The sequence below is a fragment of the Cnephaeus nilssonii genome (genome assembly GCF_951640355.1).
Source record: "Cnephaeus nilssonii genome assembly, chromosome: 9".
Taxonomy (NCBI): Eukaryota; Metazoa; Chordata; class Mammalia; order Chiroptera; family Vespertilionidae; genus Cnephaeus; species Cnephaeus nilssonii.
Genome location: NC_137080.1, coordinates 12,182,757 through 12,198,486, shown reverse-complemented (window position 1 = coordinate 12,198,486; position 15,730 = coordinate 12,182,757). Strand labels below are relative to the sequence as shown.

Genomic DNA, 15,730 nt, shown 5'->3' with positions numbered 1-15,730 from the left:
TTCTGAATTAAACATTTTTGTCTACATAGAGAATAAAGGGCAGAGACACTGTCTAGGTGGCCCTTAGTGAGCCCTCTATCTATGCTTGCAAAAGAAAAGAGACAAAAAGGAAAAGGAAATCAAAGAAAAATGGCAGAAAGGAAAAAGGAAGACCAGTGTGCATAATGAGAAAGCAATTTAATAAAATCAGAAGCACAATTCACAAGTAAAAAGGAGAACTTTTTTTTTTTTTAAATATCCCAGGGCCAACCAGAATGGCCAAACATATTAAGGGTTTGTAAAAAATTCAAGCGTGCATTGAAGGGAAACCAATGATTTCTTCCTTTCCAAGAACAGGAATTTTACAGAAAAAGTACTTGAGAGTAGGAGGAGGAAAAAGGGACCATTTTGTAATAGAATACCCTCCCACGTTGTGTTTCTGATTCAGAAGTTAGAGTACATTAAAAACAAGATGTATGAGTGCCTTCCATGTGCACGGTATTTTTCCTAGGCGCTGAAGATGGATAAGCTGGATCTGATGTCAGTTCCTGTTGTTTCAGACATTACCGTTTGCTTTCCTATGGAGCATCAAGGCAACATAATAAATTACAACTTTCCTGCTGAATTTTACTTGTTTCTCCTTTTCTTTCATGGTAATAGTCACACAAATCATTCCAGTGCTGCCTTATCTTACCTCTGCAAGAGCTTCCAAGCATTTAGGAAACCCAGTTCTTTCTCTTAAGAAAACGATAATTCACTGGGAAACAGACTAAACATGACTTACACATTTGTTATGTGTACCACTTGGACCCCGATCATTTAGGATTGCTGGGCATTTGAACACAGACTGGGTGGAAGTTCAACTGCATTTTGTCTTTGATCCGAGAGTTTACTAAAAAAACAAAAAGCAATCATTTAGAGAAACATTTACATTTTTCAAGAAAAACCTTTTTTTTAACCGTGAGTCACATGTTTTCAAGCAAATTATTTCCATGAAGTACATACTGTTCTAACTATTTATAAAAGCAGATCACGATGGGTCTCAGCTTAAGAACACTTTATCAAGGATCCGTGTGCTGCTGTTCCTTTTGTCCTGAACAATGAATGTATTTCTTTTAAAAATATTTTAAATGTGGAACGTGGACACACAGTCTTTTTGGGCTCACCTAATTTCTGAAGTCTCATTGTGAACAAGAAGAGCAAGAACATGAAATTGATATGCAATCACCTCCAAGTACTTAGGGGGTTGCTGGGCAACTCCACTTGGTTGGGGAGGGGCGATGCTAGTGTGTGAGCTCTGAGCAGGAACCCCAGCAGTCCTGCTGTATAAATGTCCTGCCCTGAAAGAATGCTCACCCAAGGGCAGCACACACAGAACTTTCCTGTTGATGAGAAACTGTTTCTTGGGGGTAAACTGTATTGTCCTATGTGTGTTTTAAATGTGGGCCTAGAGGCTGCAGCCCCAGAGCCTTCGTAAGCATCCAGATAAGTAATGGATTTTGCAAATCACAAACATGTTCAATTTGGCTCTTTGAAAGTACAGTTCTGAGAACAACCGTGCCCTTCCTAATTTGGGAATATTTTCTTTCTGGTTTTTATTTTGACATGTTCCCTGCTATCGACTTTCGTGCTATTTCTGGCCTCCCACGGGAGCTGCTTCCAGGGTCGTCATAGTGCAGACAAACACTCAAGAAAACCAAGAGCTCAGAGCTTTCATAAAGCATTTACTTTTATTTGAAAACATTATACAGGCATTACATTGCCACAGCCAGTCCATAGGGGAGCATGCAAATATCAAAAATGGAGAGTTTGCTCAACTTATAGGTGTAAATTTCTTTCTTTCTTTCTTTCCTTTTTTTTTTTTTTTGGTTCATATTTTCCTTTTGCAGTGTCTGGGTTAGTGTGCTTTGTTATGTGGCTTGACAATAGAATCCTACCCATGGGGTAAAATCTGTACTGGTAGCTAGCTGGGGACTACTAAGTGGTTATAAATCATAACAAACGCAAAACAAACAATACTACACGCTTCTCAAGAGGTTAATAGCACACGTTAGCAATATCTAAACTAAACATGGAAACATTTTCATGGGACAGAGTGGTGCAAAGTTTTCTATTGCTTGGTCTACCTGGTTGTGAATTTCAGAGTCTGAAGATGTGAGAAGACGTGACCAAGGCAAGCTCCATCCCCAGTGCAAGTTTTCATTGAGGCAGTGAGAACCTCCACTCATCTCTAGGTGGGGTTCAGGAAAGCTGTGGTTCGCCTGTCCAATCAAATTCTATACAAATTGCTAGTCTCATTCATGGAGGAGGGTGGGGTGACGCATTGAAACGCTGAACTTCTTGCTGGTGTCTACTGAGGTTATGACATTTTAGAAATGAAAACAGCTAGAGTTAATGTCCTACACCCATTTCCCACCCCACTCCCAAAGGATAGATGTTTGTATACAGAAAAAAAAGTGTGTTTCCTGCTATCTTTTTTTGTTCCCAAGAGTGGATGGGAACTCCGGATCTCAGACAATTCGGTGTTATCAGCCTTTCTAAATGGAGACAAACCAACACCGTGAGGTTCCCCAGGGGCATGAAAGTCTTGTGTATAAGGACACTGGATGATAAAGCATATACAGTGAATTCACCTTAACATTCACACTTGGTTTTCCTACAATGGAGTCAATTGAAATATCCTAGAAAATAATTCAGATGGCAACTTTCAGCCATCCACTGATTGCCAACCTTTGTGAAATTGAAATTTTATAAAAGATTCCCAGTCCACTGAGGCGACTAGGAAAACTTTCAGCCACTTATTTCTCCTAAGATTTTACTAAGCATCTACAAATTAGTGTCACACAAAAAATGAATTAAAAAAGGCTAAAACATTTGGCTTAAAATAAATACTAAAAATGCAATAAATCAAGCAAATTATGCAAACCAAAGGAATGTAAACACAAAAATAAAACCACAGTCTTTAAAGGTCTTCAGATCTGAATGGATGAAATATTGAGAGAAAGGTATTTAATTGGTTTTAAAGGTAGCAGAAAGCAGAAACTGGCAAAGTTGTTTTGACTTGACGTAGCTTTCACATTGTTGTTGTTTCCAGCCACCCCCCCCCCCCCCCAGAGAAAATAAAACATGTTCCTAAAGGGGCTGAACACAGATGAGCATAAGATCTGCATATCAGAAAAGGTACTTGTTCTTCTCCATTTGCAAGGGCTGGACTACCCACGCCCAGAGTAGAAGGCAGGCAGAGGGGCCACGTGAGTGCTGACTGACAGCATGGGGTGCTTTTGCCTTCCTAAGGAGGCCTCGCTCAGGCTATATGGGAATCCCACTAAGCTGCAATCTGTCCATCTGCCGTACAGACCCCTCTGGCGTTTTGCTTTACTTGCTTAAGATTCATTGATTTTACTTGCCCAAAGTTTTATAAGCATTTACTTTCCCTTTACCACCCTGTAACTTTATCGAGGATCTTTTTGAATGATAGTGAAGCCAGCCAGATGTAAAAGACCATTTCCCATACTGACACATAGAATCTATTTCTAAATCATAGAGATGTGCGGTGGTTCTTATTTCCTGTGTTTGGAAAAGGGCTATTTTAAGGGCCCTTTTAACAGAATTAGAGTAGTGCCATATCCCTCAGAGCCTTATCAGGACCTTGTAATATTCTCTGTCTCCATAAGAATGCTATGTTGATATATTCTGTTGATGAATGGATGCCAAATATGACCAACATGCCAGACTTTCTCATGGGTGACATCTTTACCACCACAAAGTGGCCAGATCAGTCGAGCTTTGTCAGAGATGGCTCCATATCAGCACCTTGACTTTGTCTGGAGGCCACAATAAAGGTAGCTGTATGCTTGTGTGTTTCAAAAGGGGTGTCACACAATTAAAGGGACAGAGGACCATGGCTTTTGCCAACACCTTGATTAATTTCCACATCACTAAAGATAATCTAGGGGGGGAAAAGAAAAGCAAATCTATTTTTTGAAGAGAGGATATAGGAAGAGGCAGCAGGATTTTTAAAAAATATATATTCCCCTAAACATACATTATATTACTCCCGGGGTTTCCCATAAGCCACAGAAATGGAACATTCCTTATCCCGTTACTTCAGAGACTTGATTGGCATTATCTAAGGTGGCATAACAAAAAGACAATGGCCGGGAATAATCAGAGATCAAAATACAAAAAGGCGATATCTATTCCTAGAATAGAGAAGCATATGGTCAGTTGCCCCTCCCCACAAGGGTCACAGCAAGAAATACTTATTGAGCAGACAATCCAAAGGTAACAGGGGAAGCCGTGAGCCACCAGGTCCCCAGGATGGGGACACTTCTCAGGGTGGGGCTCCTGTGGCCGGCAGCACTCATAGACTGTGCACACAAAATGAAGTATGATTCTTAAAAAGTGACTTGCTATAGAAAAGTGGGATTTATGTAAACTACATGTGGGTGGTCTGGCAATAGTTTCCTTCAAGAGTACAAAACATCCTCCTGAAACTAGGCGTCATAAGAGCAACAATAATAATCCACGTGATAATAATAACAGTTGCTTTTGATCCAAAAATGTTCACAGTAATTAATGCAGGGGCGTTGTGATCAGGATACACACAAGCGGGGCATCTCTCCAAGTCAGGCGGGTCAGAGCCTGTCTCCAGTGATGCTTACTAGCTTGTGCCTTTGACAGGCTTTTGGATTTGCTACCTTGCAGTCCACCCGTGTAAACTGCACCTAATAAATACCTTTCTCTATGTACAATACAGAGATGATGGGCGAACACGTGGCCACTGAGTTGTGCTCAGTGGGCGGGGGAGGGCCTCAGCCTAGGCCACACGGACGTGGGGCTCCTCTTCGGTCTCCTGGCCCAGGCTGGTGTAGGTGACCGAAGGCTCCACCTGAGCTGTGGCTGGTAAGTCCACGACAGGTCCCGAAGGGTTGCGGAACTGCTTGTACACCCGGGGGTCCTGGGCTATGTACGTGGAGGTGGAGGAGTAGAGCACCAGCCCGATGAGGATGGTGAAGAAGGACAGGAGATAAAGTCCTGAAAACTAAGAAACACCACAGCAAGTTAATCAGCATTCAGAGGGGAACCATTTATACATTAAAGAAGCACAGGGAGACCAGGGTGGACCTGCTTCCTCTTAGACCAGGTGCTTGATGAGCTGGCCAGTGCTCTTGATGGAGGTTAATTTGCTCTTCCTAAACTGCTGTGGTCTTATTGAGTCTCCTTATATATTTTTTCTCGACTCTGTGGCTAACACAGAGGAACACTTAGCTAACTGTGCCTAAAATGCCAGTGAGTACCGGATGTGGGAGAGCTAGGAAGCACAAATTAAAATACATCAAGTTAAAAGCCAAAAATCTCCAATATCGCTCGACACAGAGTGGGCTGTCGTTGGCTTCATTAAACCCAGGAGAAACATAGATATTCCATTTGATGTTGTAATGAAGCCATGAACACCAGACCCCTCCCTGACACAGCTGCATGGGCACTCCCATTTCCCCTAATCCAGTTCACACTCTATTTGTCTTCTGGGCAGGAGCTGTTATTTGACTATCTTTTCATTAGATTATCACTGGGTGGGGAAAAAACTATAGCATTCCATTCTTGACCCCCTAACCTAAAAACAAAACCAAACAGGGTTGTATCTATAGAATTTTGCTTCCTAAATTCCTTGCTTGACAGTTGATAGAGTTTTGTAAGAAAAAAAAAAAGAGAGAGAGAGAATAATGGTTTATACAAGTGCCCAAGAATTTACATATGTGTTAAAAACTACCACTTCTGAACCTTCTTGAGTAGTTACATGGGAAGCAGCTACTTGAGTAATTACTGGGGGAGAGTGAGGTGACAATATATGCTGCCATTTCTGTAGTTTCTTTCATTCATTCACTACGTTCAACAAACAGTTCCTTCTCTATATCAAACGTTGAACTTTTTACTGGGAAAAAGAAATGGAAACATATGGTTGTTACCATCAAGGACTTAATAGTCTCAGTGGAGAAGCAGGGATATATAGATAGACAAGAACAATACAAGGCACTATGGCTGGCCAAATCTCATTCTAGTCAATAGCTATTATCCCCATCTTGACCACATTTTGCATCCAAGGGAAAAAAGGATCAATTTGATTTTCCTATTTTATTTTTTTATGCTCATATTCTAAAAGAACTAAAAACTGGTGGAAAAATAAAGGACAAAAGTCAATTGGAAGCTGGAAGAAAGGAGAAGAGGAAAAGGACCCAGAAATCTATAAAGTAAGTTGCAAGGTTACAATAAAGAGGTAAAAGATGGCTATAACAGGAAAGGCAGTTTTGAAAATGGCACAAAGAAAAGATAGTCCTTTGGCTAACATTCCTGCCATGTTGGTGGGTCTTTTCCTTCTATTTATTTATTTTTTAGCAGCAGAAAGATAGCTAAGACTAAAGGCCATTTTCTGATTTTCTTTCTAGAAAGGAAACCATATGATAATACTTCCTCAGATGGATGTATATGCAAGTCTCAGCTTGTAACAGCTTCACTTAATTTGAAATAGTTAATAGGAAAAGAAGACCCCTAACTCAATACTGTTGTATATAATCTTACACCTAAATGTGCTTCTTAAAATTTTACACTCAAGAGATTCATCCTTAATCTAAAAGTTTGGTGAATGAAACAAATTTGTTCCTAATTTGACCATCATCTCAAATATTTTGTTAATGACTTGCATTTTCAAAACCTATACTCTATTTCCAATGCCTTTCCATTTAATTCATACAAAATTCACTCTAAAACTGTCAAAATATTGATAGCATGGGGTTTTATATGGTAGAGGCATCTTGGAAGTCACCCAAGAAATTTTATTAATAGACAGTAGGGAAAGTTTTCATTTAAACATTAGCCCACAAAAGGAGCATTAAGGCCAGCATTACAATTAATCTGGATAAATATTGAAAGTTAGAAATAGCAACAGGAAGGTTGGACTTGTTAAAAAATCAGAAAAAGTTTCTGCTTATTTTCCTTTATAGGTAGACTAGAGGCCCGTTGCAGGAAGATTCCTGCAATAGGGCTTCCTGCTGTGGTCGCCGCCCCGCCTGCTTCCTTCCCTTCTCCCCTGGCCGGCCTGCTTCCATCCCTACTCCCCGCCCCACCTGCTTCCCTCCCTTCTCCCCCGCCCCGCTTGCTTGCTTCTCCGCAGCTTTGCTCCCTTCTGCAGTGCTTGGCTTCTTTCTAAGCTGTCTTCAGTCTTCACTCTGGCCTGGATATGCAAATCAACTGCCATCTTGGTTGGGTTAATTTGCATACTCGCCCTGATTGGCTGGTGGGCGTGGCTTGTGGGCATACCAAAGGTACGGTCAATTTGCATGTTTCTCTTTTATTAGGTAGGATAGGGAAACAATTTAATCAGGGCACCTAATAGGATGACCCTCAGTTCTGGATGCCACACTTATCCTGATAGAGCATCCGATTAAAAACAAACAAACCTAATCAATCTAACAAAAATTCTGTATATTCCCAGCTGTTTAACTTATCTGCAAAGAAATACTCATTTCAAGTTCCCTGAGCAAGGAGAACGGGGGCTGCTCTGGAATGCTGACGGAGAACTGAGAGCCACCTCTGAGCTGCAGATAAGGCAAGTTTCAGGTAGAGGCTTGCTGTCTCCATGTAAGAACATGGGCTGTTGTCTGGAGTGTATTTGCTATCCTCCCTCAGCCAACGGGAAGTGATCAGGAGATGCTGTATGTTCTGTGTTGCAGACACACTCCTGCCTGCATTTTCTCTGACTTGTAGCTTTGAGAAGCTGAGACAGGACGCATCTGCATTACACTACCACACTGCACACTCCGCTTACTTTGCTGCTGCCATTTTCCACCTTGATGGATCTCTTTGCTAACGAGGGTCAGAAAGCACCCAAGGCGCAAAAGAAGAAAGCCTGTGTGTTGCTTAGGGCGATCTGACTGGGACACAGCCATGGTCCAGAGGAGGGAGCATGAAGACTGAGAAGGCTGGACAAAGCTCTTTAACCTCCAACTAGGGATGAAACCAAGCTCTTAGCCCACTGGTGCCTCAATATGATTACTAGTTAGCTAATGGGACATTCAGCACATCAATGAAGGACAGACCACATTTCCATTTTAGCTTTGCTATTAGACTTCTGAGTTGAGTTTTAATAAACTAATGACTTTAATGAGCCTAAGCTTATACAAAGTAGAAAGCCACATGGTTTGAAAGCGACTTCAAAGTATATTTATAAACATATCAACTAGAATATGTGAGGAAGAGAGCAATTTTCAGGGGCAGCTTTCCTTTTCTAGCTTGCCTGAGAAGATGACAGGGGTGAGCAGAGGTGCATACGGGCAATCCTCACAGGTGGAAAGTGAAGGATGAAGTGACTGTAGGTTAAAGCTCTACTTTCAGTGAATGTATGTACCCACCATGCAGTATGGTGGGTCTGGCTTCTGTCTTGTCCTTATTTCCTGGGAGAGCACTTTAAAAAAGTTCCTCTATGTGTATGCCTGGGTGCCAGGTGGCTTCTACAGGTGCCTACTATTGAACTCTGGTCACTTTTGTTCAATGACTTCATTTGGGCCTATTAATGATCAGAACCAATTTTGTTTTAACAAGTAACTAAAAGTAAAATTTTATTTGAGCTCTTACAAAGAGATGTTCCACAGTTCTATCTGCAAAACAAGACAAAACAAAAACAAAGATTCCATGGAAACAGAAACCATGTCACTCGTGAGGTAGAGGAGAGACCTGGAAAAGAGCAGTTGGTGAGGTCCTTGAGGAAAGGGGGGTACAGGGCATGTGTAAAGCTCTTGGAGTTTTCTGAGAAGTAAGAAGAGTTTTGATCTAAGTTAGGTCTCACTTGGAGAGCTGGAAGAAAAGATCAGAGAAAATACAATTGGAAGGAGGGAGAAAACAAGGTAAAAATAGAAAGAAAAAAAGATACAAGTAAAGAAGTTTCTCAATAGATAGGAGGAAAGGGGGGTGCAGAACTCAATAACCAACAAAATAATGATCTATTCTAAAGTGAGCCAGTATGTCTCTCTCAAATTTTTGTACACACACACACACACACACACACACACACACACACACACCTGTGAGCTGCTACTGCTCATGTGATAAGACCTGCCTTCTGAACTTTTCTGAGAAGAGTGAGAGAACATTACCTTGAAGGCTTCTCCTGTGTAACAGATAAGCCAGGAACACTGCCTTCAAGCACTCAGGTGTTCCCAAGACTATCTCCGATGTAGGGGAGAAGGAAATAACCCAATACCTCAGACCGTAGCTCAAAAGTAACATCATTGCTCAAGTTTCAGAAGACGATCATCTTGCCCAAACAAGAGGGCTTTATTGGATATGAGCCTGACACTGAAAGAGGCAGACCATTTGGAGACATAATAATGCTAAGTGTTGAAACTAACTTCTGAACTGCATAAGGAAGCTACTCAGAAATAAATTTGAGGATATTTTTAAGTGTTCTTAGACATAGCTTTAATGTGGAGGTTTTCCACATACACAAAGGATATGTGGCTACAATGATTTCCTTTCTAGTTTTTATTCAAGAACTAGATATAATTAAGCTTTTCCACATTTTTTACTCTTTAGCAGAAAACATCTAGGAGGGAAGAATCTGGAAATCTGCAAACTTAGTGGTTGCTTCAGCAGTCAGTGCAACGGTAGCTCAGTCGAATGATAAAGGGCAGTGACTGGTCAGTCCCAAGGTTATGCGGCACAGGCTGGTAAATGTGAGGTTTAAGAGCTGTGGGAGAATTTCTGTGTAGGGAGACTGGCCTGGCTATTTCAGCAGACAATTTATGACTGGGAAAAAATTAGAATTTTAATTAAGTTTGTTTAAACTGTCCTGAATACTCTGCAATACTAAAAAAAATTTCTTTCCCCCAAACTTCCATGCTCTGTGATATAAAATGCACATATAAAGATAATCAACTGGCACATATAAGCATGATTTCTAGACCAAGAAGGAATAAATAAGCCCAATTCTTTCTGAAACAGAACCAGCTTACACAGTTTGGAGGTTCTAGGTAATAGAGTAGTTTGAAGACCCAGCAGTGACTAAGTGAAATGCCAATTAAAAGAGTGAATCTTGGTAGCATCATCATTTCACTAATGAAATCAAATGCTACTATAGTTGTTTGAAAGTCCAATTTTGAAGAAGCTGATATAAATGGATTTGGGGAGCCCAAGTTCTCTTGAGTGCCCACTTTACATGTGGATTGAAGGGTCAACCCTTTGGGCAACAATCTAGGAAGGGGAAAAACCAATCTGCTGAGTGTCCTGGGGTGGAAGGGAGAGGACAGCTCAGCAATGACAATGCATCCCTCGGCCACCACGTGTGTCTCAGAGGGGTGTGGACCACACTTGGAGTTTGAGAGTGGAATGGTGGGGAGCAGAACCAGAGGAGGCTGTAAGTCGGGGCCTGGTTGGGATCTTGAGGCTAAAGGCTCTGCCTGATTGTGATCTATGGCTGCTGGGTCTGAGCCAGTTGCTATTCAAGGCAAGGAAACTAGACAGACCTGGCTCCGCAAAAATGCCAACATAAACAAGTTGATGCTCGACCTCCTAAACTTGGCTCTGCACTGAATTAACAAAATCATTTTTATTATTATTAAGAGTATTAAAAATGCAAAAGTTCTGCTTCTGAGTTTACTAAACTGAAAATAAATTGCCTGGAGAGGACAGAGCTTTTTCAAAGTTTTTAGATCTGCCTTGTACCTGCTCTGTCTCCCACTCTTGCCTCTTCTCATTTCTCCTCTCCTTCTCTTTTCCCCATGTTTTTAGAAGAAAAGGGATAAAGCTCTCTGGTTAAATATTGCAATATTTCTTTCTTCTAGGTCACAGCATGGACAATACCAAATGCGGGCATGGCACACACTCTCCCGTCAAACACCATAATCGGTTGTCTTTAGGGACCAAGAACACTTACCCCCGCTCATTACCTCCCATTCTTTCTCCAAGTAGGAGTGAGAAAATAACCCCAAATTCATCTGAACTACAGAGAAAATAAATCAGCGAGTGCCCCAGTCAAAATACTAAATGGTCCCTTCATCCATATCAGAAAACCACAGCACGGCTAAGATTTAAATATTTGGGAAATAACCTATGCTCTAAATGCCGCTTTGTAAAGGAGAGAAGCAGCAGCCAGGACCCTTGCTGCTCTGTGTCCTGACGCTGTCACCAGCTACAGGCTGTACCCCCCACTGCCTTTCCAGTCTGATTTATGAGGCCTTTTGTTTGGTTTTCAAAACCAATTCATTTGGCAGCATAATTTGTGTAGTCAATCACATCTAAGGCCAATGAAGGTGTTTTTCCCCAGGCAAATATCTTCCCCTGTGGGTAATTTCACACATGAGTACAGCAACAGGGAGCTAAAAATGGATTTCTGCCATTATCTTTTATATGACAAACAGACATTTTCACTTGGTTTGATGAATTGATAGGATTCCTCGTTTGTGCAGATTTCTATTCTCTGTAGTCCCACAAATGAAGACCATAAAGTCAAGCCACAAGTGGAATAAAAGGGGACAACTCTATGGGAGTGTTTAATTATAGGTTCAGTGACAACCAAGGCTGTGTGATGGCTCCTTTATGTCACCTTGCCATGCATCAGTCTTAGTATCAGGATTCAAAAAAGGGACTATATTTGTGTGCAGGGTACACTGAGCAGTGGCCTTCATGCCGTCTGGATTCTTGCATCACAAGATATCTATTTTCCTTCCACACAACACAGAGATACACACTGGGCGGATTGATTTTGTAGGAGACTGAATATTAAGCTAGTGAAAGACAATTTATAGACGTGGTAGTGTTGCTGTTCAGCACATTTCAGAGAACCCCAGCCCCATTACAATGGAATCAAGAGCTAGAAATGGGAGTGGCCCCACTCACTATTACCCCTAGTGATCCACTAGTGCAATTTTGCTTCCTGTCCCTGCAACCTTATGCTCTGCTGATCTAAAAGTCTTAGTGCCAAAGACAGGAATGTTTCTACCAGAAGACACAAAAATTATTCCATGGAACTTCTCAAAGTTAAGACCACCACCCAGCCACTTTGGGCTCCTCTTGCTTCTCAACCAACAGGTAAAGAGGGGGTTCTTGTTACTGTGCTGACATGGTGGGGTGATTGATCTTGGATACCAAAGGGAAAGTGGGCTGCTGTGTCACAATGGAGGTCAAGAAGAGTATATCTGGAATCCAGGAGATCCCATAAGCATCTCTAAGTATTACCATGCCCTGTGAACAAGTCAGTGGAAAATTTCAACATCCCAATTCAGATAGGACTATCAATGGCCCAGACCCTGCTCAATGAAGGATGAGTCACCCCACCAACGGCCAGCTGAGGACAAATATAATACAGAAAAAATAGTAGAAGAAGGTACTAATAAATATCAGCTAAATCACATGACCATTTACAGAAACGAGAACTGCAATTCTCATGAGTATTTGTACCTTATTTTGTTATGAATATGTTTGTGTGTGTATGAAATAACTTGGTTTTCCCCTTTCTCTTATCCCCTTGCCATGTAAGATGTGTTGAGTTTTCATCAGAGTATTAAAGTATTGTTACCTTTATATCATAATATTTAAGTTACAGATATCAAGGAAAAGAGTCACATCCCCCAAGATGTTTGCATCCTCTTCTAGTGTGTTAGTGTGTTAGTGTGTTTTCAGTTGTGTGAAGAATAGTTGTCTCATGTCAAACAAAACTGTGATCTTGTTACTGTCTTTATTTCAAGATTAAGTATGATTTAAAGAGATGTTTATATGGGGGCAAAGCTGATAGACATACACTTGAGATAGTTAATTTTATTTGTCAACTTGGCTAGGCCACAACACCTAGGTATTTAGTCAAACACCTATCTAGATGTTGCTGTGCAGGTAGTTTGCAGATGAGACTAACTGTAAATAGTAAGTAGACTTTGACTAAAGCAGGTTACCCTCCATAATGTGGATGGGCCTTATCCAATCAGTTGAAGGCCTTAAGAAAAAAAGCCTGAGGTCCCCCAAGAAGGAAGGAATTCTGCCTTTGGACTCCAGCTGCAACACCAACTTTCTCTGGGTCTCTAGCTTGCTGGTTTGTCCTTCAGATTTAGAATTTGCCAGCCTCTACAGTAGCAAGAGCTAATTCCTTAAAATAAAAATCTCTATTTCTATAGATATATGGCTATAAATACACACAAACACACACATATCTTTCTGGCTATGTTTCTCTGAATAACCTAATACAATTGATGATTTCAAAACATCTGTTATACAAGCTCTTGATGCTGATGTAAACTTTCATAACAATTTCTCTCCATGGCAAATTTTAGAAATGGGGTGTTTAATGATCTTTCCCAGGAAATATAAAGTGGTGGTTCATAGTGTGGGTGTTAGAGTCAGAATTCTGGCATTGCATCTCTGTTTTCCATTTCCTTTGGTGATCTTGCACAAGTTTCTTACCTCTCCACACCTCTAGTCACTCACCAGTTAACTAAGGATAGTAGTAGTGTGTGGCACATAGTAAATATCCAGTAAATGTCAGCTATTGTTAGCTTTATATTACAAAGAGTAAATGCTAGAGCAAAAACAAATATAAAAACTCTCCTCAAGAGCCATTTCTGAACCAAGCTGAATTGCAAATGCATTTGTATAATTGACTACTGAAAAGCATCACAACAATCAATCCATCGGGAATGGGAGGCTTTGTGTCAATGCAAATAATAAATCCCTGGCTCATAGGCTCAGTGTTTGGATTTATTCATGTTCAGTTTTCTTACAATGATGCATAATTACAGAAGTCACAGAAATCTCCATAAATTCCTATTCTGTTTTCACCTTATTTATTAATTTTGAGCAGCTACTCCCCTTGGCACATATCACACTGGAATACCCACGAGTATATGTGAGTTAGCAATTCATTTTGCTTCCTTGGTTGGTTAGCTGAAAAGTGGCCCCACAAAACGCATCCTAATCCCTGGAACCTTCAAATGTTAGTTACCCTAGTTGGAAATATGTCTTGCAGATATGATTAAGTAAAGGATATTATGATAGATTTTCCTGGGCGCTATGGACTGAATTATGCCTTCTCCCCCGACCCACAAGTTTGTATGTTGAAGCCATGACTCCCATGTGGTTGTAATTAGAAATGGGGCCACCCAACAAACAAAGGTCCTGGACTGGATGGCTTCACAAATGAATTTTACCAAATATTCAAAGAAGAACTCACACTTATCCTTCTCAAACTATCCCCAAAAATTCAAGAGGAGGAGACTTCCAAGCTCATTTTATGAAGCCAGCATTATCCTAATTCCAAAACCAGATAAAGACACTACAAAGAAAATCACAAGCTTCTAAGAACAATCTACATCTCTATTGCACAGGGGAAGAACTCAAATCCAAGATATCTCGGAACAACCTTAATGGATTATTGATGAACTAAGAAGCTGTTCTTTCTTAATTCATAGCAATGAATGATCATCAAGCAGTACTACCATAGCTGCAGGATGGGGAAGCCCCTTGACAAAATGAAAAATGAACTCCCCTGCAACCATATTGGAATCTTTATTTCCTTCTCTTACATTTACCCAGTGATGGCAGGAAAGACAGAAAAATGAAATAAATGGACAAGTAATTTATTGCAAAGAATACCACGATATGGAAGCTGTCAAGGAAGAAATCATATTATGATTTTAATGGTTAATCAATATTTTTTAAATAAGAAGTTCAGCACATGATAGACAGGTGCCATGTTCTCTTATGTAGCCCTCAACACTAACTTTTTAATTCCAGAATATCACTGAGGAGCATTGGCATTGGGCCCAGGATATTTAGCTATTCCATAATAAAATCTTCAACATCATTATTATTATATATTCATAGTATTGCAAGATCCTTGAAATCCATGGAGTGCTAGAAAAATGCGACAGACATTCAATGCTAATGTTTATTTTTCCCTCTTTAAATTAAGCTTGGTACCTATTATAAAAATAAAATAAATTAGGTAATGTCTTAAGACTTTAAAACAATATGAAATTTGGGTTATGATACTGTTATATATTAGTAAACACATTTTAAAAAATCAAAATCTAGAGGTGTCTCCTGAATTTGACATTCATGAACTGATATAGCACAACCATCTATGTCTCTCTCTCTAACCAGCTATAGCCACCATTCCTCAGCACCAAGCTATGAGGAGTTTTGTCACTTGGAAAGAACCTTCTTTTACTATCCAGTTAGCCTCTGAGTATTATGGTTTCTGTTCTCTGGACACGCGTGATCATGGGAAAGTTAATTTGATAATTGTTTTTTTTCCAATATTCTTGTTGAACCTCCATGTTCCTCTGGGATATTCCCTAAGCCACCCATCAGTTCAATCAAAGCATGAATCAAAACAATGGCTTGCTATTGTGGGAGCTAGATTTTTTGCTTTTTAGCTGGTTTCATTGACTTGAGATGCAGAGTCCTCATCAATCAAAAGCTTTTTTTGTTTCTTATGTGAAAGTTCCTAGATAATGTTTAGCCTAGAAAATTAAAGTTTAACCTCAAATGTTTCTTGTAGAAATAAGCCTTTCATGGAATAAATAATTGATGAACACCTACCATGCCAGGCACTGTACTGGACACCAGGGATCCAGCATAGAACAGACATGCATGACGCCTGTCACCTGGAGCTTAATTCTTATATAAAGTCAGTCCTCTCACTTAAAGGTGGGACTCGTTAGTACCCAAAGGAAACACCAATACAATCCATAACGCTGGGACCGCCACA

General features: G+C 40.4%; 1 protein-coding gene across 1 annotated transcript in view; it reads right to left on the bottom strand.

Moving 5' to 3' along the window:
• Nucleotides 1-1,690: 1,690 nt before the first annotated feature.
• The window catches only part of SLC35F1 (solute carrier family 35 member F1), a 290,664-nt gene continuing 276,624 nt past the window's right edge, over nucleotides 1,691-15,730 (bottom strand). Inside the window, exon 8 of the mRNA XM_079780240.1 lies at nucleotides 1,691-5,023. Coding sequence (XP_079636366.1) covers nucleotides 4,799-5,023 — 225 coding nt within the window. The 3' untranslated portion in view covers nucleotides 1,691-4,798. The remainder of the gene's footprint in view (nucleotides 5,024-15,730) is intronic.